Source organism: Mastomys coucha, unplaced genomic scaffold (assembly GCF_008632895.1).
Source record: "Mastomys coucha isolate ucsf_1 unplaced genomic scaffold, UCSF_Mcou_1 pScaffold14, whole genome shotgun sequence".
In the NCBI taxonomy this organism is placed as follows: domain Eukaryota; kingdom Metazoa; phylum Chordata; class Mammalia; order Rodentia; family Muridae; genus Mastomys; species Mastomys coucha.
This window is the reverse complement of record NW_022196896.1, coordinates 116,407,442-116,430,989: the sequence shown is the minus strand read 5'-3', so window position 1 is coordinate 116,430,989 and position 23,548 is coordinate 116,407,442. Positions and strand designations below refer to the sequence as shown.

The following is a 23,548-nucleotide window of genomic DNA, read 5'->3' as shown; positions in this document are numbered from 1 at the left end:
GAGACTACCTGGCCCACTTATCTGTACTGCTAAGGTGTCCCTGCTTCCAGGGGCTGGGGAGCTTTACTTTGTCATTGTTTTACAATTGCTTAGGTTATAGGAAACAAATACGTGTTCTAGAGAACACCCTGGATGGTATTCCAGATACAGAGGGAAGGACAAGGGGGCACCTGGGAAAGCTGTGTGTGTCTGCCAAGAGTCTCTGACTCACTCCTTTCAGAATATGAGTATAATGACATACTCATTTAGAAACGTGGTTAGTAGAGAATGACCCATTTCTAAAGTTAATGTATTGACAAACTAGTGAACACAAATAGATGATGTAGCCATTATAGAAATGATAGAAACTGAAATGGTCATAGCAAGAGCAAAGAGTATACCCACTGCATATTTCCACACAGCTAAGAACCTTTGTTTTTATGCCAAGAGAGCATCTCTGTCTTTGTCTAAGTCACAGGCAGCACCGGGGTGGAGAATTATTAGTCTGTTGTCTTTTCTGATTAACTGCGCTCTGCAATTCCTTTGTAGCACGTCTCACTGGGTGTTCATTCCACAGCAAGACTGAAATAAGATAAAATGAGTAGCCAGGATCATAATCGTGTGCCCTGCATAAATTTCTGGAAAAGGCACATGGGTGGTGTGACTGAGGGTACTGCAGGGACCTTAGATGTTCCTGTGGACTGTCCTTGAGCGAACACACACACACACACACACACACACACACACACACACACACACACACACACACACGCAAAGCCTTAGGGATCACCCTTCTGCATGGACTCTGCCCTGCTAGTTAGTCTTGGTTGTGTGTTATGCTTTGTTTTTTAAATCCCTTTGTCATCCTTTGGAAATGGGTGCAACTGAGATGTGAGGCCCTTGTTTTAAAACAAGCTGAAAGTGATTCTGAGGAGCTCTGCATACACTTTCTTTATAAATTGTGTTTCTCACAGGAAATAGGAACATGATGTTTCTCTGGGCACCCAGGCAACTGGGGCTTAGGGCTCTTCTGTGGACATCTTGAACTCTTTCCATAGAAAGTACCACAGAGGCTATGACCCCTGAGACATGATGTAGACCACCAAAGCCAGCTTCCACCTTTTACACTTTCAGGCTGATCTGATTTGTCTTGGAATTGGTGTTGGCCGTTGGTGCGCCTTGCTGCACACAAGAACCTGGGACCTCTGGGTCTCTGTGTGGCTTCGGCTCCTCGCGGCTAACAAAGCATGCTCTGTGTTCCATTATTGTGTGTGTAAGAGGGTCATGGTTCTGACTCAGTGATGACAAATTATCCATCATTTTATGACCTACCACTGATGATGTTCAGCCCGCTCTCCCATCCAGAGAGCTCTTGAATGGTACATACGCCATTAGGAATAACTATCAAAGAATGGTGAAGGTGGATGTAAGGAAGACAGAATTATGCCATGCGATGACTGGAGATCTGTTTATTGTCCATCTTGATTATAAATAATCTTCTTTTAGAATGTCTAGATAGGATGTGTAAGAAACAAGTTCTTCTATGTCCTTTGCGGTCACTGGCTTAGGCCTGGGAACATAGAGGCATTTTATGGTGCTCTCCATTACAATGGTGAGAGCCATTTTTTATGATTCACATCCCCTGGGCTCTGCAGCCTCTCAAGATCCTTCAGAAATCTTGTGCTCTACCTGAAGACTGGTGAATACTTTGAAACTCAAACCAAGGGTCCAGTCTTATGTTGATTTTGTACAACACAGTTACTAACACATAAGACCTCAGTCACTGGAACAAAGCCATTGTGCTCTTGTAGCTTGTCAGGAAGACAGTGGTAGCGACATTCCAAGTTACTACCTCTCCTTGTGCAAAGGCTTAAACCCTGAAGGGGTTGTCAAGGTCTTGTAAGTAGGTAGAGAGGGAAGATCGTGCCTAAGCCTGGGACTTCATCTCTTATGAGAGCACTGCCCGAGAGGGAAGAAAAACAGTTTTGTGAGCTGAGCTTTCCTCCAGTGAGACTATAAACAGATTTTCTGGCACAAGTAAAAATTAAATTTAAATATAAAACACTCACTGGCATTCAAAAATCTGAATGAATGGTCCTTTCTTACATTACAGTGTAATAACTCTGCTTTAGAGCCCTACAGTGTGAATATTCATCCTCACGCAGAGACCCTACTTGTCCCCAGTACACCCTTAATTCACAAAAATATTTGCTAGGGTGACTTTGCCTTTCTTCTAGTATAGAACGGTTTGATTTTAGTGCACAAGTTTAGCCTTTGGACTCCCCTGTCCTGGTTTGTAGGCTCACTCACTGCTCCCCTTTACCAAGGCCTCCATGTAGCCCTCATTTCCAGTAATGGAACAGAGGCTTCAAGTTTCCCTCACTGGGAAAAAAGAGGTCTTTGGCAGCCATTTTATGCCCTTCAAGGATGACAACACTGATTGGCTTAGGCTCTCTCAGTCAATCTTGGTTCTGCTAAGCAATCCACTAGGATGTCATAAAATGAGGTTGGATAATTATGTCATGACTGGCTTCACATCACTCTGCTTAACACTGTTCTTCATTATCTGACTGAATATAGAGGCAATGCAAACCAAACGTTTCTGACCCCGGCCCGACATTTGGATTTCACACAGCCGAGCACCTGAGAGATGACTGTAGGATCCAACACATGTCAAGGGATCTTAAGATTAAGACTTTAACTGTGTCTGAGTTTTGGATCCCAGATGTGCGTGGGGTCATCCATTTTGATTTTCAAGAAACAAAACCAACAATAGTTACCCAGGGAATTAAATAATCTTCTGGAATTTTCTGTCTCTGGGCCATGAGCCTGGGCTTTTGTTTACTAAGCTTCGCATCACCATCAAAATCTTCATAATCACGTGAGGAGTCGGGAGAAAAGAGCATAAATGATACCCAACCTTTGAACTGAAATCAACCTAAACCTGTCTCCTGCATTATAGTGTCGGATAATCAGACACAGTTATACTTCCCTCTAAATTTAGAAGAAAAATCCAGAATGTTGATTTCTCTTGGGGTATGACGCTTTGAAGCGTAACTGTGAAGGAATCACAGACAAAAGTTTGCTATAAATGCTCCTACTTCAACCACGATCCCTGAGACGTTGCCTCTTATCCACTCAGAATGCAGAACGAAAAGAGACTTCACATTCCTTCATCGACATTGTGTTTTTGTTTGTCTGTGTTTCGTGTTTCCTGTTGGTTTCCAAGGAAACACGTCTGACAGCCGGGATGATGCATGACGGTCACTTGTTCTAACGCTTTCACTTTTTTTTTTTTTTTTTTTTTTTTTTTTGCATTTCTTTTTTTTTTTAAGCTCAAGACTCAGCTGACATTGTTTTCCTTATTGATGGATCACAGAACACCGGAAAAGCCAATTTCGATGTCATTCGAGACTTCCTTGTAAATGTCCTTGAGAGACTCTCAGTTGGAAATCGGCAGGTCCAAGTGGGGGTGGTCCAGTATAGTGATGAGCCCAGAACCATGTTCTCCTTGAACAGCTACCCCTCCAAGGCTATGGTTCTGGATGCCGTGAAAAGTCTCAGCTTTGCTGGGGGAGAGTCAGCCAATATAGGCCAGGCCCTTGACTTTGTAGTGGAGAATCACTTCACGCAGACAGGTGGCAGCCGTATGGAGGAGGGGGTCCCGCAGGTGCTGGTCCTCATAAGTGCTGGGCCTTCTAGTGATGAGATTCGAGATGGGGTGGTAGCTCTGAAGCAGGCTGGTGTGTTCTCGTTTGGCCTTGGAGCCCAGGCAGCCTCCAGGGCAGAGCTTCAGCACATAGCTACTGATGACAGCTTGGTGTTTACTGTCCCGGAATTCCGTAGCTTTGGGGACCTCCAGGAGCAATTACTGCCGTACCTTGTTGGTGTGGCCCAAAGGCACATTGTCTTGCAACCACCAACTATTGTCACACAAGGTATGTATACCCTTTTTTTTTTTTTTTTTTTGCCATCTATATAGGAATGGGGGTATGTTATATGATGTTTGTCATGAAAGGGAAGTGGGCTCTGGAGTGATTCACCTTGGAAGAACCCGTAAGTACTAGAAGCCAGTCAATCGTCATTCTGTGATGAGCTGGCTTCTGTATGGCCTATGTGTAGTCATTGCATTGTTCACAGGAATTGAAAGATACACAAGTGAGTGGAGCACTCTCTTAGAACATGGGTTGTAAGGAAACTGTGGTCTTTAGGCTAACAATGTAACCAATATAAGATGTGACGAACTGCTTTGAGCTATTAGGCATTGATATATCAATTATCATCAGGTTACCTTGAAAGAGGCTTAAGGGATTCATCACAATTCTGAGAAAGCTACTCCAGGGTAAAGACAGTGTGTTAGAAGTACATTCATAAATAGTATCTCCCCAAAGGCACGGAAGGGGAGTGGTTTCTGCTCCTGTCTCAGTGTAGCGGACATGGGAGGGACATTTCTGAAGGTAAGACTCAGCCAAGTACCTGCTGAATGGGGTAGTTATAGAACGTCCTGGTCCTGTGATCCCAAGTTTGGAACAAATTGCTTTGAGTGACATGCTTCGGCAGCAAAGTCAACTAGAGTCACTTAAGGAATGCAAGCCAACCAATATCATATGAGAGAAACACACTTAGTCATGGGAGGTGTGGGACAGCAGAAAGGCTGTTGGTCTGAGGCTCCATCACAGATGGTGCCATTTTCATGACCCTAGACAGGCAGTGGAAACCATCCACTAAGTGGGGGACACCGTTGGTACCAAAGGCTTCAGTATCCATAACCACCCAGTTTACTTCTTCCTGGTATTGTCTTCAAGTAGGGATGCCCTCAGATCAGGGCTTGAACACAAGACCCTGTTCCTCATTTTCTTCAGCAGGGTACAGGCTCGGTGAAAGCGAGCACATGAGAGAGGCTCACGGGAAACTCTGGCTAGCATCTGCAGCCTGAGATTCTAATTTTTCTGCACAGAACTACTTTTGTGTCTAGCTATGTTTGCTAACTTTATAAAGAGCCTGGACCTGTGAAGTGACGGTTGTCATAAGCAGTTTTTACCTGTTGTACACCCCACCCCCACCCCCAGGATTCCAGGCTGGGTTTTCTTAGCCAAAGGGGTAACTGTGGTCTTAAGAATAAATGTTTTGGTGAACATTCCACTGTATGAAATGAACAGAAGAACACTTTAAAGTCTGAAAGAAACACTTTAAAGCTCCCCACTGACTCATGTGTGGCGCTATCCTCTGCTGTCCTGTGCTTTAGTTGGTGGTTCTAGTCATATCGTGGCAGTAACAGAAACCTCACTGTGGAATTCATTCAGAATCAGGGCATCTTCCTTCAGATGAATTTAAAGACAGAGCTCTGGTGATAATGGCAGTTGTGACAGGAAGCTCAGGGCTCCAGGGAATCTCCACCCGACTTCGGCACCAGAACTGTTTGTGAGAACCTCTTTCCGGGAAGGCTCTTGGTAAATCTGAGTTCAGAGGTCAGTCTGGTTGCAGCTTGAGGGGGCCCCCATTTTGCTTTCCTGCTTCTCCTATTCTGACGGGGGACAGGGTACAAGAAGGGAGGTTAGCAGCCTGAGCTGGGTTCTCTGAGGGGAAACGTTGAAGAAAGGGGGACTCTAGGTCTGAGTCCTGCCCAGCTGTGGTCTGAGCTGCAGCTATCCATCCACCTGCCTTGCTCTGGTTCTGGTGGTTAAGGGAACAGTGACCGAGAAATGCACAGCCTACTGCCTCCTCTCTGAGCTTGCATGCACCAGAAGCAAACCATTGCTCTATGCTTTAGGAACAGAATCAACACCACAACTGCCTTTGGGAGGACTGTGTTTGTTTGTTTGTTTGTTTGTTTGTTTTTGATAGATCATACAACACCTCTGGGCTCTGATTTCTTAAATTCTCATCCAAGAATTTACTGGGTGAAGATAGCTTCGCCTTAAGAGAATCGTCAGCATCTGTATTTAAATGGGTGGTATGCTGCCCTTAGCTTGGATTTCTTGTACTTAACTAGCATTCTAGCCCCTTCCTCACAGACATCACAGCTAGTCTTAGTGATGAACTTGCAACTCTCCGGCAGATATTCTTGACTATTTGATATGTGCCGGTCATTCTACCAAGCCCTGGAGACGGTGGGAGAAGAGAGATAGAGTCATTGGGTCTGTCACATGTGAGCTAATGATGAAACAACAATTCATGTCTCAAGTGTGACAAGCTACTAGGCCACCAAAGGGAGCTGTGATGGGGGAAGGGGATTTAGTAGAATGGTTTGCAAAATTATAGGGCAGAAATGAACAGGGAGAGAAAAGCTAAGGGAGGGGTGCTCCAGATAAAGGGAACAGTAGACAAGGTGGCCTTGCATCAAAAAGTGAGGTCCCTGCTCTGACCTGACAGAGATGACAGCTCAGCTGGAGTAAAGGGGACACAGGCAGAGGTTTGAGAAGCAACTGGCTTTGGGGAGAGAGAGTCGACAATGTATATTGCAGTTTGAAGTGGGAGGTCAGATCCTCCTATGGCAGCAGCAGCAGAGGACTGAGCAGAGAGCAGTCTTGAGGTGTTCCCTTCAGAGAATGGGAAGACCAACTTCCTGGGGGCCTCTCATTGTGGCATGTCGGTGCCATCACCCACATGTGCTCCAAGGTCTCAGCTGTAGAGCACAGCCTTCCTGATTGTGCATCTGTTTGTTGGATGCCACAAGGAGAGAAGGGAAGAGCGCTATGGAGGCTCCACCAGGAGGCTCTGTTGGGGAGATGAGGACAGGGCAAGTGAGGGCTGGTGAATAGAGAGCCCATGAGAATAGGCCCAGGGTGGGGGTTGGGAGGCTAAGAGCGGTTGACGGAGGGAGAGGAAGGGTTGAAGGTCAGGCCTGAGAACTTGGTGGATGAAGAAGTGGGGGTTTCAGTTGACTGAAAGAGAAGATGCTGGGCAGGTGGCAGGATGTGTACGATCTGTGGTGACCATGAGATAATGGGCAGAAACAGGGGTGAGGAGATGGGGAGAACATACTCATGGCAAGTCCTGCAGGCTTCCGAAGACAGTTCCCAAGTCCTTTAGAAGATGGAGAGAGAAGAGGATGGATAGATGGGGCTCTAAGGACAGGGCATAGTAGTATCATGGATGGGAAGGTGGTTCCTAGGGTGGGGACAGGGTGGTGATTTGACAGGATTTGTTTGGTTTCTGTCTTAGTCCGGGTTTCTATTCCTGCACAAACATCATGACCAAGAAGCAAGTTGGGGAGGAAAGGGTTTATTCAGCTTACACTTCCACATTGCTGTTCATCACCAGAGGAAGTCAGGACTGGAACTCAAGCAGGTCAGGAAGCAGGAGCTGACGCAGAGGCCATGGAAGGATGTTCCTTATTGGCTTGCTTCCCCTGGCTTACTCAGCTTGCTTTCTTATAGAACCCAGGACTACCAGCCCAGGGATGACACCACCCACAAGGGGCCCTTCCACCTTTGATCACTAATTGAGAAAATGCCTTATAACTGGACCTCATGGAGGCATTTTCTCAACTGAAACTCCTTTCTCTGTGATAACTCCAGCTTGTGTCAAGTTGACACACAAAACTAGCCAGGACAGTGATATTAATGGTAAGAATGAGGATATCCTTTTCCAACTTCCAAACTTTAGGAGGAGGAAGGATCCTGAGGTGTCCTGTTGTCTATCCCAGGAGTGAGGGCTGAAGAGGATCAGTCATGGCTGGACCTTCAACGTCACTTCCCAAGAGACAATTACTCCTCCAGTCTCTGGGGAAGAGATTGGGGGCAGGGGGTAGATGGTGATGGTGAGGAAGTGTTGGTCATCCTTGAGAGAATCACGAGGTTTGATAACTGGGTGTGAGATTGTCCATAAAGCAGATCCTTCATCCCATAGAAAGAGATAGAGAGAAAGGATCCAGTCCTGAGAAGGTGTCAGGAACATGAAACAAACATAGGAACCTCATTGCTCTTTGAGTGGTTTGGGACTTTTTATCAGTCCTTATTACAGTTGCCTAAGCATCGCTCCAGGTGTCTCCCATTAGCAGCTTCCAGAACTTTAAACACAAACCAAACCAAGTGACCTCTTCCATAATCAAATAGGACATGTCTTATGGAACCTGGGATCCCCAAGGCATACTGTAGGACCCACAAAGCTGAGTCCATGGTGGATGGTTTCTATGTCTCCCACATGTGGACAACTGTCCTTCCCATGGGTAAAATGTATGGTGAAGTGTTAAAGTTGTGAAGTGGTAAGTGTGACTATTATCAGATTATAACCTGGAGGTATGTTTATGCCGCCTCTCCGGTGTCTATCACATGGATGTTTGTCTATCAGTCTGCTGTATGAGAGATGTTTGATAAATATGTCTGCTACAGATATGCAACATTATATGTGCAACATATATATATGTACACTTGTGGGCATATTGTTCCCAGTGACACAAAGAATGAGAAGTTCACTGTACAAACACACATGCACTAGCTTTATCTGCAAAGATATTTTTATATTACAGTCAAAGTTGCAACCCCAAGAGACTGCATGTTCCAAACTGAAGGAGAAAAGAGATCCTGAATAGGTCGTCATATCCATCTTTGTAGCCTAGGGAGCAAGGGCAGACAATGTCACATATACATTTGCACCAGCGGGTAACTAGGCTTCTGGGATAAAAGTCTTATGCAGAAAGACCTCCCTCCTGGTAGAACTCAGGTTTGTATCCTTTTGGTGCAAAGAGTGTTAGAGGAGGCTCAGTCGCACTAATGTCATTCCTTATGGTAGCACAAGTGGCCCTGGCACCATATTCCTAGCCTCTGGTCCCTGTGACTAGGAATGAAGTGTGTTTTAGAATACATCCTGAGAAGTGTTTCTAGTTCTTAGGAAGCTCTTCCTTGCCTCTATTTCTAACCCTCTTTCTTCTGCTGGGTGTAAAATATTAAGTAGTTATGCCAGCTGTCTGGTACAAGGGATATACGGGTGCTTCTTTGTAAACACACCCACCCCAGCTCAGCTCTTCTAGAATCTTTACCGTCTAAGAGGAGCCTGAGACATCAGGCATGGGCTTCTAGTCTGGTAGGGGCACTGTTCCCATCCCTTGGGCAGGTTTGTACATGTTCTGAGACAGTGGCTGGGTGAACTCACAGTTGCTGCCAGTAGTGATCTGGCCAAGTGCTTGCTTTTGGGGTTTGTTTATGTGACCACGATCATGGTATATCATTGACTGCCATTCCTACCCTGGGCTGTGAATTGACAAGCTATGGCTGCCTTTGGTGGGGTGGATGCTGGTTCCTCTCCCAAGATTTATGATAAACCAGTAAACCTTTGTTTTTTGCTTGCCAAAGGAAGCCATACAACATTGAACCAAAGAAAATGGAGCATTCCTGTTCTATTTCGCATCTGTGCGTGGATTTTAGGCTAGGGATACAAAGAGTCTCCTGAGCAGACTCGAGTTTTTATTTGTTTAAACTATGTTGGGCAATAAAGAGTCACTTACCTCTTTAGCAGTAGTGTGTGAAGCTAAAAGTAGCTTTCTTTTGTGAGGCTATATCTGAAACACATTCCAGGTAAGTGATGTTGTGAAGGAGCTGGTCACTCACATGAAACAGTTCTCCCGAGGACTTAGCTGGGGCAAGGGAGAGTAGCCTGTATAGAGTAGGATTTACAGTGTCTCTGTGGAACCTGATCCCTCAGGCCATTCTGTTCATCCTTTATTATTGCTATCTACAGTCATGGAAGTCAACAAGAGAGACATAGTCTTCCTGGTGGATGGTTCCTCCAGCATGGGGCATCCCAACTTCAATGCCATCCGAGAGTTCATTATCAAAGTCATCCAGAAGCTGGAAATTGGAAAGGACCTGGTTCAGGTATCAGTGGCTCAGTATGCAGACACTGTCAAGCCTGAGTTCAATTTAAGTAGCTACGCCACCAGAAAGGAAGTCACAACTGCTATACGGAAGATGAAGGTCCTGGATGGCCCAGCCCTATACACGGGGTCTGCTCTGGACTTTGTTCGAAACAACCTCTTCACTAGCTCAACCGGCCACAGGGCCGCTGAGGGAGTTCCTAAGCTCCTGGTGCTGATCACAGGTGGTAAGTCCCTTGATGAAGTCAGCCAGCCTGCCCAGGAGCTGAAGAGAGAGGGCATCATGGCCTTGGTCGTTGGCAGCAGGGCCGCCGATGAGGATGAGCTGAAGGAGATCGCTTTTGACTCCTCCCTGGTCTTCATTCCCGCGGAGTTCCGCGTTGCTCCTTTACAGAACATGCTGCCCAACCTGATGGCCCCCCTCAGGACCCTCACCGGAACCACGGAAGGTATGGTGGCTGTGCTTTACACATGCAGGAGGGGGCTGGTAGGCAGGAAGTCTGAGCAATACCTGGACAGACATACTGTTTAGCTGACAGACTGCTGTTTTGTGTTGATACCAACCACTTAGTTTTCCTGCAGGGTTGAAACAGGAGAACTGAAAATGTCACTCTGTAAATGCACGTGATTTTAAACTGTAGCATCACAGGGTCACCTGCCTGTACAGCTTCTGGCCACAGAAGTCGCTCTCAGTTCTCTGATTGACATCCCTTCTGTTTGTATTAGTGACCCTTTCCAGGAACCTCCCCTCAGCCCAGGACTTTCCTTTCCTGAGCTGACAGGATCTCTACTCACAGATGATGCAGTACCCTCAGCTCTTAGCCCCTCTTTTTGCTCTGTATAAGGGAGTCTCTTAAACAGGAAAATATACTGATAGATAGGTGTGAAGACTCAGCCCGTGGTCCTTCAGCTCCCTCACTTAATATGATTGACAGTGCAGAGTTATTTCTAGAGACACTGGGGCTCTCAGCCTGTGAACTGGGCAAACACAAACCTTCATCCACAGTGAAAAGAAGATGAATATCCTGGAATCCAGCTTTCCCCTCTCACAGATCTCACACAGAAGGATTGTACAGTGCATGAACCTACTGCATGGGTGCCTGCTTGCTCCTTAGACCATCTGGTCTTGAGAGTCCTCAAACTCACTCTATCTCACTCACTCACTCTCTCTCTCTCTCTCCAATTTACTCTTTAATAGCCAAAGTTAAATGCATGAACATAGGATCCAGTTAGTCTGAATTACACTGGGGCATGATGGGAAAATAGTAAGTGTAAGTGTGACCTTCAGTATCCGTAGGGGATAGACCAATTCCCTCCATCCATGAATACAGAAATCCACAGACACTCAAGTCTCTTCTTTAAGATGTACAGTGCTCAAATGTCATTCATATACATGCTCCTACATATACTCTTAACAAATATGAGGCTAGTATTGTAGCCAATTATATAGGAAGTACTGACAAGGGACAGAATCATAATCAGTACAAGTATGCTTTTTTTTCCAAATATTTTGCGCATTGGTTGAATCCCTAGATATGGGACCCATATTTTGAACACTGGTTGAATATAGGACCCACAGATAAGCTTTTCTGCATGGCCAAAGACAGGATGCCATCTCTTCATCACCCAACTTCTCTGATATCTGCAACAAAATACATGACAAAGTTAAGGTAGTGAAGGAAGATTGATTCTGGCTCACAGCCTGAGGATGCTGTCTGCAATGATGGGGGAGGCTTGAGAGCAGGAGCTTGAGGTAGCTGGTCATATTCATAGTCATAAAGCAAAGAGAGGTGGATGCTGTGCCCAGCTGGGCCGAGAAAGGACCCCAGCTCACAGGAAGATGGCATCTCCGTTTAGGGGGGATCTTCCCCCTTCAATAGCTCAACCTAGAAACTCCCTTACAGACATGTACAGAGGCCTGTCTCTTAGGTGATTTTAGATTCTGTCTAAATTGACATCTATTTTAACCATCTATGATGCCGCCACACCCGTGATGTTGCCACATCTCCTTAGAGGCTCTCTCCTGGGTACCCTATTACCTAGTACTGAAATAACCCCTAATCAGAAAGGAGGACGGGGTGATGAGGATCCGGTTGTAGGACCACATCCTTTGATTGGCAGGCAGTCTTTAAAAAGCTGTGTTCCTAGGTCCTTGCGGGCTGTTGTTTCTTGAGCTTTGGGTAGAAAGAGCCCTCTTTGTGCACCCGGGTGAGTCCCAGAGGGTCAGCCTGCATAGGTGAGGGTCCTGTGACCGGGGCTCTGGACTCGATGAGCAACAGAAAGGACAGCACCCTGTGGACTTCAGTTCCAGGGAGGAAACACAGTGTTTCAGGGTTCTTCTGGTGATGTTTGTTGTAAACATTCTAACTCTAGCTCTTTGTGTGTCTGTGAGCCATCTCGGTTTTGTACACTTGGCTATCAGTGTGCCTCACAAGCTCCAGCCACCGCAAGGGGAAAATATGCAGCCGCTTGCCATATTTTACCAGATGACCTGCTCTGCCACGTTGACTCCCTCCGTGTTCTGTGTGTGCCATGTGTGCCCGTCAGGGCACACATGGGAAGCCCTCTCAGAGGCGTGTCTCACTGTGTTTTCTGTGCTTCACTGCAGTTCACGTAAACAAACGGGATATCATCTTCCTTTTGGATGGCTCCGACAACGTTGGGAAAACCAATTTCCCTTATGTGCGTGACTTTGTAACCAACCTAGTTAACAGCCTCGATGTTGGACGTGACAATATCCGTGTTGGTTTGGTGCAGTTTAGTGACACTCCAGTCACGGAGTTCTCTCTAGACACTTACCAGACCAAGTCAGAGCTGCTTGCTCACCTGAGGCGCTTGCAGCTCAAGGGGGGCTCCGGCCTGAACGCAGGCTCTGCCTTGAGCTATATCCATGCCAATCATTTCACGGAGGCAGGCGGCAGCAGGACTCGGGAACATGTGCCTCAGCTGCTGCTCCTGCTCATGGCCGGGCCTTCTGAGGATGCCTATTTGCAAGCTGCCAATGCTCTGGTGCGCTCAGGCGTGCTGACCTTCTGTGTGGGGACCAATCAGGCGGATAAGGCTGAGTTAGAGCATATTGCTTTTAATCCCAGCCTGGTATACCTCATGGACGATTTCAGCTCCCTGCCATCTTTGCCTCAACAGCTGATTCAGCCCCTAACCACATATGTTAGTGGAGGTGTTCAGGAAGTCCCACTATACCAGCCAGGTAAACCTCCCAGCAGTGCGGGGCCCCTTTCCCTCTCCGGATGCTTCTCTGGCAGCAGTAGCCAATGACACTTCAGAGCCTGTGGCATGTGGAAGGATGGTGGGTCATTTGGGTTGGGACTGGCTAAAGACAGTGTGTTAGCAAATGTAGACTCTGAGTCTAGAACATTCAGCTATGCCCTGTTCAGGTTGTCTCATATATATTAAGAAGCTGAACAGGAGAGCATTCTAGAGTTCATGAGGGAGAGGTAGGGGGGTAGAGGAGGGAAAGGGGAAAAAGAAGGGAAGGAGACAGAGAGAGAAAGAGAGATTGATTGATGATTCATTGATTCTATTATACCATTATGTATTAGCATCCTTTAAAGCTTGAATCCTTCCTTTATTCAGACTCTGCCACGGTTAAAAAGCACCTGCGTACAACAGAGAGTCTGTCGTTACTACTGTGGCAGATTATTGTTATTATTATGTCCCTTGGTGATGGATACACAAGACCTACCAGCTTGCCACTTTCACTTAGATGGATAGCAAGCCTGATCCCATAGCTGTCTCCCTGAAGTAGTTCTCAGAACTGTTTGAGATGATATTTACGTGATGGTGTGGACCCCCTTTGTTGTCACCCATGTTTTCTATGGTCCAGTTTGGGTAAACTGGAAAGGTTTGCAGCGATTTGGACTAACCATCCCCCCAAAGCACCAGCAGGTAATGTTTTGAGTCTTAACTCTTGACCTTACAGGTTCAGAGGTTCAGTCCATTATCATCAAAGCAGGAGCATGACAACATCCAGGTAGCTAGGTTGAGGGTCTTAAAGGCCACGCCCACGATGACACACTTCCTCCTCCAACAAGGCCACACCTACTCCAACAAGGCCACACCTACTCCAACAAGGCCACACCTCCAAATAGGGCCACTCCCTGGGCCAAGCATATTCAAACCACCACACATATCAACCTAGGTGTCACCAGGAAGTTGTTCTGTAGCTGGTCTCTTTCACAGGAGACGGAGGACAGTTTTCAAGCAGGAAGTATAGAAAGGGACAGCTTTGATGCTTTTATCTGTAACAACAAGAAAACGCTGTCTCTTCTCAGTGGTCTAACCTGCTGCAAGAACAGGGTGGGTAGGCTTTTTGGCAACTTGCTTTGTCAAGAATGTCTGGTGGTGGGCTGGTAGAATGGCCAGGCCAGTGCTCTTCCTTTGCAACTGTGTGCTGCTCTGGAACAGCATGGGCCATCGGCAGGGGCTTTGCTCTCCTCCCTTGCTGGTATGGTACACTGATGTCATGAGAATCGGGTGACCTCTCACCTCGTGGCAGAACGAGGCAGAATGCACTTGATGTCAGGGTCTTTCCACTTACTGTGTCTGTCTGTTTCCTTGTAGAGAGCAAGCGGGACATTCTTTTCCTCTTTGATGGCTCAGTCAATGTCTTGGGCCAGTTCCCTGCTGTCAGAGACTTTCTCTACAGGATCATTGAGGAGCTCGATGTGAAGCCGGATGGGACCCGGGTAGCAATAGCTCAGTTCAGTGATGACGTCAGGCTGGAGTCCCGTTTCAGCGAGCACCAGACGAAGGCTGAAATCCTTAATCTCGTGAAGAAGATGAAGATAAAGACAGGCAAAGGCCTCAATCTGGGCTACGCCCTGGACTATGCGCTTAGGAACATCTTTGTGAGGTCCGCTGGCAGCCGCATCGAGGATAACGTGCAGCAGTTCCTGGTGCTGCTGGTTGCTGGAAGGTCGACGGATGCTGTGGCCGGGCCTGCAAGCTCCCTGAAGCAGAGGGGAGTGATACCTTTCATTTTTCAAGCCAAGAATGCCAACCCCAGTGAGCTGGAGCAGATCGTGCCATCCCCTGCATTCATCCTGGCTGCAGAGTCACTCCCTAAGATTGGGGACCTCCAGTCACAGATTGTGAGCCTTCTGAAAGCGGAACAGGGTTCAGGCCCTGTATCAGGTATGGTTCATCAAGCTTCCCCACTATCCCTACCCCCCTACCCCCCTCTCCAAATCTCTGCATCCCGGTCTCTAGCTTCAGATCTTTAGCAGGAGCTGATGGCTCTAGGTTCTCAGATAAATCTCTCCCAGGGCTTACACAGAATGTGGAAATTATAGGCTATTTCTAGGCGAACAAGAGAACAGGAGTAGTCTCTCTCTGATTTTCTAACTTGTGTCTTGGAAGGATACTGGTGAATAGTTTTTAAAGGCATTAGAATATTTCACAATAAGATGCCTTATAGAGGTTTAGATACCCATAGTGTATGTCTCGAAAAAGTTCCTATCTGATAATAAAGCCATACACCACAGCTAGGCTTATCGCTAAACAACCTTCCTTAGGACGTAGCGTCAAGCGATGCGCTTTAAGTGGCTCTTACAAATGTAAGTCAGTTATTTACATTCATTAAAAACTAAAGATGCCAGAGAAGGCAGACGAATTCAGGGCCACTAGCTGCTGTGCCCAGTCCTGTGTGGGTCACCAGATGTTTTCCTTCAATTTCAGGTGAAAAAGATGTGGTATTTCTGATTGATGGCTCCGAGGGTGTCCGAAGTGGCTTCCCCCTGCTGAAGGACTTTGTGCAGAGGGTAGTAGAGAGTCTGGATGTGGGTCCCGATAGGGTGCGTGTGGCACTGGTGCAGTACAGTGACCGGACCAGGCCGGAGTTCTACCTCAATTCCCACATGGACCAGCAGGGTGTCATCAGCGCCATCCGCAGGCTGACAATGCTGGGCGGCCCGACCCCTAACACAGGGGCGGCACTGGACTTCGTGTTGAGGAATATCCTGACCAGTTCTACTGGGAGCAGAATCGCAGAAGGTGTCCCTCAGCTCCTGATTGTCCTCACGGCGGAGCGGTCGGGGGATGATGTGAGAGGCCCCTCGGTGGTCCTGAAGCAGGGCGGAGCTGTGCCCATTGGCATTGGCATTGGGAATGCTGACATCTCTGAAATGCAGACCATCTCCTTCATCCCTGACTTCGCTGTGGCCATCCCCACCTTCCGGGACCTTGGGACAATACAGCAAGTCATCTCTGAGAGGGTGGTCCAGCTCAATCGTGAGGAGTTGAGTTCGCTGAAACCTGTTTTGACGCTCTCACCAGATGCAGGTGAAGGGTTGAAAGTGGATTCTTTTAGTTAGTTTCTCTCTATATAATCACCTTAGCTACTTGCTTGAACTGTGAGGTACAAAGGCTTGTTTGCCTTGCCACATAGGATGTATGGAAAAACTAGGAACATTTTTTTTTTTTTTTTTTTTTATGGAGATGTCAAGCAGTAAAGTTAAGATTCATGTCTGTGGTCAACTTAAAGGATCCAAGAAGGCATGCATATGATGTAGATCCAGGCTCTACAGAGGGGCCTGAGGGGAGACCCTTGCAGAATGTCCAACAGTCCAATGTCCAAGCAGTAGTTTTCTGTCATCTGGAGGAACCTAGTAAGAGGTGCTCTGTTCTGACAAGAGGAGTGGAGTCTCTGAAATACTTTTTTTCTGTAGCACCCATGCGTGACATTTGCTCGAAGTTGAGAGGTGTCCCAACAGTGGGAAGGCCTCCCGTTCTCTGTATCCTAAGTCTGAATGAGGTCTGAGCTGCAGTAGCTCAGGAATGAGACCAAGGTGCTCTCATCACCAGTGCTAGCCGGCCCAGGGCCGCGCCCCCTTCCTGGCCACTCGGGGCTGAAGGAGACAGATGTGTCCCTGTGTTTTCATGAGAGGGGAAATGAGGGAGCAGGCAAGGAAGGCGGGGAAAGAAAGTCAGAGACAGGGGGTACCGTGGATTTGCACGTCCTGGGGGGTCAGCTTCCCCCTGGTGTTCAGGAGAGAGCAGTGTGCTCTTTATACTTCCATGGAGTGATTTAGGATGTTCACACTCACATTTGGAGGAAGCCTCTGTTTCTGTCTCTCTGTCCCTGTCTCTCCGTGTCTCTGTCACTCTATCTCTCTCTCTGACATAGTAGAGGAACGTAGCCATTTCCAACCCCCCCCCCCTTGGACCACAGGAGTGTCTGTTATGATGCACCCCAAGGCCCTCGGGCTCCTGCATGTGGGTGTGAGCGGGTACATGTGTGCGCCCTAGGGCTCCTGCATGTGTGGGTATGCGGTCTTCTTGTGAATCCAGACCTGTGCTTCCACAGTGCTTGGCTCCGTTCACTCTCCCACATGTCAGGGTGGCCACTTGGTGCATGACCCCCCTCCCATCTAGCTCCCTTCATCCCCCTCTCCCCATGTCTTGCTCTCAGCTGCAGACCCTGAGTTCCACTTCCTAGAGAATGTTCAGAAGCTCTGCTGGGTCTCACTCTGTGATGGTCTCACTTCTTAGAGTGGTTTTGTTTTTGGTTTTGTTTTTGTTTTTTCTGGGATGGCTTTTCTCTACTTCCACCCTTTTCTTTCAACCTGCTCAGCACACTCTCTTCATGTCTCATCTGCCCTGCCCCCGTCATTCCTGCCCCATTCTCCAGTATCCTGGATGATTCTTCTTGTGATAAGTGCGCACTACTCAGACCGGTTCTCTAAGTGCGCATTGCTCAGACAGGTTCTCTCAGTGCCCTGCAGAAGAGTCTCCACCGTTAAAGGGCTTACATGTACTCTGAGCGATGTCTCTCCTCCTGTCCAACTCACTGCTCACCCTTCCTCAGAAAGTGCCTTCTCCAGAGTCCCAGTGGTGGACAGTTCCTGCCTCAGTTGATGCCTCCTTCCTAAAACACCATCCCCCATCCTGATATAGGCACAACTCTTGGTTTCTGCCTCCCGCTCACCTTTCCATGCCTCTTGCTGGTTCCTCTCTCGTCTGGTGTTCAGATGTAGAAACACACGGGACTTGCTCCTTCGCTTGCTGTTTTCCCCCATAGTGCTTGCTACTAGAGAGTCTCTCACCCATGGGGCACTGATCCTATGACAGACTGAGCCTAGGAAGTGGCTCAAGGGTGACTGGTGTCTGGTGCCCTTGAAGCTGAAGAACACGGTCACGTCTGCTTTTCAGGTGCTGGCAGCAAGAAAGACGTGGTCTTTCTCATCGATGGATCCCAAAACGCCGGCCCCGAGTTCCAGCACATCCGTACCCTGATTGAGAGGCTCGTCGAGTACCTGGACATAGGCTTTGACACCACCCGGGTAGCCGTCATCCAGTTCAGTGAGGACTCCAAGATGGAGTTTCCTCTCAACGCCCACTTCAGCAAGGATGAAGTTCAGAACGCTGTGCGCAGGCTGCGGCCCAAGGGTGGGAGGCAGGTCTACATCGGAAATGCCCTGGAGTACGTGCTGAAGAACATCTTCCAGAGGCCGCTGGGGAGCCGGATAGAAGAGGGCGTTCCGCAGTTCCTAGTCCTCATTTCTTCTGGGAAGTCTGCTGATGAGGTGGACGACTCAGCCGTGGAACTCAAGCAGTTCGGCGTGGCCCCTCTCACCATAGCCAGGCACGCAGACCAAGAGGAGCTGGTGAAGATCTCCCTGAGTCCTGAATACGTGTACTCCGTGAGCACCTTCAGGGAGCTGCCCAGACTGGAGCAGAAGCTGCTGACGCCCATCACCACTCTAACCTCACAGCAGATCCAGCAGATCCTGGCCAGTACTCGATATCCTTCAGGTAAAACCCGTGGAGGCGGGGCCGCTCGGGAGGCAGGGCCGCATGGGGGAGGCGGGGCTGCTCGGGAGGCGGGGCCTTCTGGGGAGGCAGGGCTGCTTGCGGGCATTCCTGTGTGCGTGCCTGCATGTGCCTGAGTGTGTATTAAAGTTTTAAGACTAGTATATATTGTAAGCTGAGCACATCTCCCCGTATTAGCAACTCTCTTTTCTTCCTCTTCTTTGCTCTCCTAGATAGTGGTTCTCAACCTTCTTAATGCAGCGACCCTTTAATACAGTTCCACAGGCTGTGGTGATTTCCCCAACCGTACAATTATCTTCTTTGCTACTTCATACCTGTAATTTTGCTACTGTTATGAATAATAATGTAAATATCTGTGTTTTCTGATGGTCTTGGGCAACCCCTGTGAAAGGGTCCTTCAACCCTTCAAAGGGGTCATGATCCTTAGGTGGAGAAGCACTGTCCTAGGTAATTTAACTTCTATTTTTTGTGTCATATATACCTCTATGGGTTTTATGTATCTTTATAAAATCTAGAAACCCACAAATGAGAAAAAATAGTCCTCCCGAGACTGGTATAATTCACTCAACATTAACTCTAGGTGCATCTACTTTCCTAAAAACAATGTAACTCTGTTCTTCATGGCTGAGAAAAGATTCTATTGTGTATGCAAACCACATTTTATTGAGATTCTTACACTAGCCAGAATGGCCATTAAGAAAAAAGAATAACAGCAAATGCTGGTGAGAATATGAACAAAACCGTACCTTTCTGTGTGCCTGGTGGGAGTGTAAACTGGTTTGGCCACAATGGAGGCTTTTATGAAGGTTTCTCAAAAAACTAGAAAGAAGTCTTCATACAATCTGGATGTACCACTGGGTGCTTATTTGAAGGACTCCAGATCAATGTACTTCAGCCCTCTGTATGATAGTGAGTAAAGGAACCAACCCAAGTGTTCTGTGACCAAAGAATGGAAAAGAAAATGTGTGTATCTTCTGTAGTATTTTTTATATAAAATGCACCAGGCTCAATAACCCCCGTACTAAAAGGTGTCTTAGCTTGCTTCCTTTTGCAATGATGAACACTATGAACACAAAGCAACTTGGAGAGAAAGGACTATTTTTATTCGGCTTATATGTTCTGACCACGATTGGTCATTGAGAGAAGTCAGTGTAGGAGCTCCAGCAGGAGCAGAGACAAGTTTGATGGAGGAATGCTGCTTGCTGACTTGCTCGCCATGGCTTGCTCAGCTTGCTTTCTGATACTGCCCAGGGCCAATTGCCTAGGTGTAGAACCACCCACAGTGGGTTGGGCCCTCACTCTGATTGATCATTAGTTGAGGAAGTCCTTCCACAAACTTGCTCACAGGCCAGCCTTCCCTCTTTACAATGTGGTTCTAGTTTATATAAAACAAAACAAAACAAAAGCAAAAACAAAACCAGCATATAAAAGAATTAAAAATGGAGGGCCCTTCTTTGCTTTCATGAAGTCCTCCCTACCAGCCTAAGAATACCAGGGCACACTGTTATTAGGTGACTTTTTTTCTGTCTGTGTGGTACAGGGAGATGGGGGCTGGAGCTGAAGGGCCTACAGGCCTGACTGAGCTTGTGGTAGACACCATTGTGAAAGGCTCAAAGCAGGAGTTCCTTGACCAGGATCTGGGGCTTCACAGAAGTCTGCGGTAATTCGGCGTGTGGCCACTGCATGTCTAGAAGGAGGAAGACCTTGGGATAGACTGGAAATGTGTAGCTGTCAATCCTACTCACCAGGACAAGGGCTGTGTGCCATCCTCGGGGTTTTGGACAACGCTCTTCTGTCTGTCTGTAGATAGAGTTGGTGGAGTTCTCTTGTCTTTACCTTATCCCATCATAGTCAGAGTCTGCCCGATGCTGGAGTCCCGAGGTGGGGTGTGCTCAGCAGGAGACCCAAGGTTGTGACCCAGCTCAGCCCCCCAGTTTTCCTCTTTCTCAGTGATGGCTTCATTTCATAATCAGCTCAACACCTCACTGTGTAGTATTGCACTGTGAAAACCAGGAATCAAGGCAAATAACAGGTCAAAATTCACCAATGCAAACTATTAGTTTAGTTACAGGCTTTTCCGAGGGGAACTCCAACAGGATTCTCCAACAGGAGAATGTTGCTCATCTTTCCCAAGATATTCTGGTTAATTTTATGCAAGTTGAATATCTTTAATTCAAAATGCTAGGGACCAGAATTGCTTCAGATTTTGGATTCATTTCTATTTTAGAATATTTGCATATTCATAATGAGCTAATGTGGGCACGGGACATGAAATTACTTCTGTTTCTTATAGACCTAATGTAACAGTCTGCAGGTAATTTTGTGAAATAAAAAAAACAAAACAAAACAATTCAGAACAAAGTAAAAAATTCACAGTCTTGAGTTTTCCACCAGTTAAAAGCCATGTCTTGTGGAAAAAAGAGAAAAGAATAGTAAAAAGAAAAAAAATATGCTATGGATTCACTAAAATACAATTTAACAAAGACTCAAGGAATATAAGAAAGCCAATATCTAGGGGCAGTTAACATGACTCTTGGCATACAGCATTGTATTGTGGGAACCCTTTCTCCCATGGATGAAGGTGGGACAGCAACAAATGCTGGAGAGCCACATGGGGTTCACCTTAGTGCAGGACATGACACGGCAACCAAGTGAGGACAGCTGGCTTCAGTTGTCTCTCTCTTTCCCTATGATGAAGATGCTGGCCCCAGCGATCCCAGTCTCTGGTGATTCATAATCCTGTGGCTATGGTAACATAGGATTAGTTTCTCCACTCTCTCCATAGGTTTTAAACTAGTAGTAACTCAGGCCACAAGGCCAAAACCAAAAAAAAAAAAAAAAAAAAAAAAAAAAAAAAGAAAAAAGTTATCTTAGAGAAAGTTTTAGATGACTTAAAACATTTGAAGTAGTAGTTACTAGCTGCATTTAGAATATCAATTTTTTGTTTAAAATGTGTGTGTGTGTGTGTGAGTGTGCATGCACATGTGTGTGTGTGTGCGCGCGCGCGTGTGTGTGTGTGGGGGGGGGCAGAGAACAACGTTTAAGAGTGGTTTCTCTCCTTTTCTGGGATCTGAGCATTGAACTCAGAACATCAGGTATGTTGCGACGCACTACTCACTTGGAAAATCCAACTTTTAACAACTAACTTACAAAAGCTCAGCACATGTGTTGGAATGTCATTTTAGTGTTTGGTCACCATGGGTGCCACAACACAAGTCCCAGAAGTGCAATCGTCAGAGCAGGGCTGCTCAGGAACTGAACTCCACTTTCCTTTTGTCCACAGTGGTTGAAAGCGATGCTGCTGACATAGTCTTTCTGATTGACAGCTCCGATGCTGTCAAGCCCGATGGCATCGCTCACATCCGTGACTTCGTCAGCAGGATCGTCCGCAGGCTCAACATTGGCCCCAGTAAAGTGAGGATTGGGGTTGTGCAGTTCAGTAATGACGTCTTCCCTGAGTTCTACCTGAAGACCCACAAGTCACAGAACAGTGTGCTTGAAGCCATACGGCGTCTGAGGTTCAAAGGAGGATCTCCCCTAAACACTGGCAGAGCCCTGGAGTTTGTGGCAAGAAACCTCTTTGTGAAGTCTGCTGGGAGCCGGATAGAAGATGGGGTCCCTCAGCACCTGGTCTTATTTCTGGGTGGGAAGTCTCAGGACGATGTGGCTAGGCATGCCCAAGTCATAAGGTCATCAGGGATCGTGAGTTTAGGAATAGGAGACCGGAACATCGATAGGACAGACTTGCAAGCCATCACCAATGACCCCAGACTGATCTTCACAGTTCGGGAATTCAGAGAGCTGCCCAACATAGAAGAGAGAGTCATGCTTTCCTTTGGACCCTCTGGGGCTACTCCTCAGCCTCCAGGGGTAGATTTACCTTCTCCTTCCCGGCCAGGTAGGAGCCATTTGATGCACGGTTATTGAATGCGGTGTCATTTGATGCACCGTTATTGAACTGTTTAAAGTTAAATAGTAACTCCTTTCTCCTCTTGGGGTTGCGTCCACAGATATTAGAAGTCAAATATTGGGGGATATAGTTCATTTGAATTTGTAGAGGGAAACATGTTTTCCAAAGTGTATGGTCACCAGTCCTTCAGTTTTCCTGAGGTTAACTGTTGGGTCGCTGAGAGGCTTGAGGGAGCTGTCTCGGGGTATCACAATCATTGGCTAGAGCCAGTCTGTGCACCACTGGACATGGCTTTGGAGTCAGGGCACACCTCGTGGTGAGTTACATATAGTGGTTAAGGCACACTTTATTCTTTGGACTGATACAGTCACGGAGATTGTCCTAGTTACATCAGCCTCTCCATATTTCAAATTTTCACCCATGAGACCCTAATCCAGTCCCTCCAGGTTCCTCCCCTTGCCTTGATCCTCCTCTGGGTGACGTTCATTCAGATCCTTGTGCACTCAAATCGGGCTGTTTTCTCTTAAGGATCCCCAGTTCCTGTTTGTTCTTTAACTGTCACTTCTGAGCTGGGTGGGAGCATCCTGCATCCCTCACACCATCCCCAGTCTCCCATGTTGGTCTAGTTTTGATTAGCTCACTAGAACTGGAAAGTGGTTTCCTCATGCTAACATCCGGGACATCTCTCAAGCTATAGTAGGTCTCCTCTAGCTATTCCTTGCTTTGCCCTTAATCTATCTTTCCTCATTCCTGCTAGAGGATATCTTTTGCTTTTTGACCAAAAAGATAAGGATCCATGACATTTTTCCTAAAACACCTGAGTTCACACAACTCACACATGCTGACTTCATGCCCCTATTAAATTTGCAGCACTAGCCCCTGTTGCCAGGTAACTGGAGCCTGGTTGTTGCTAGGCAACTGGAGCCTGGTGGCTGAGTTCTTATGCTCCCTCTCCTCTTTATTCAGGTGACTTGTCATTTTCCCTCCAGTTTTTAGTGTATGGTCTGCAGGGTGGAGCTAGAGGGGTGTGGTGTAGAGAGAGGGCTCCTCGTGAA

General features: G+C 47.2%; 1 protein-coding gene across 1 annotated transcript in view; it reads left to right on the top strand.

Annotated features, from left to right (window-relative positions):
• Positions 1 to 23,548, top strand: part of Col6a3 (collagen type VI alpha 3 chain) — an 81,312-nt gene that overhangs the window by 20,694 nt on the left and 37,070 nt on the right. Inside the window, 7 exon segments of the mRNA XM_031368378.1 lie at positions 3,315 to 3,917; positions 9,658 to 10,242; positions 12,402 to 13,001; positions 14,375 to 14,947; positions 15,491 to 16,093; positions 17,963 to 18,565; positions 21,867 to 22,481. Of these exon segments, the coding sequence (XP_031224238.1) occupies positions 3,315 to 3,917; positions 9,658 to 10,242; positions 12,402 to 13,001; positions 14,375 to 14,947; positions 15,491 to 16,093; positions 17,963 to 18,565; positions 21,867 to 22,481 (4,182 nt within the window).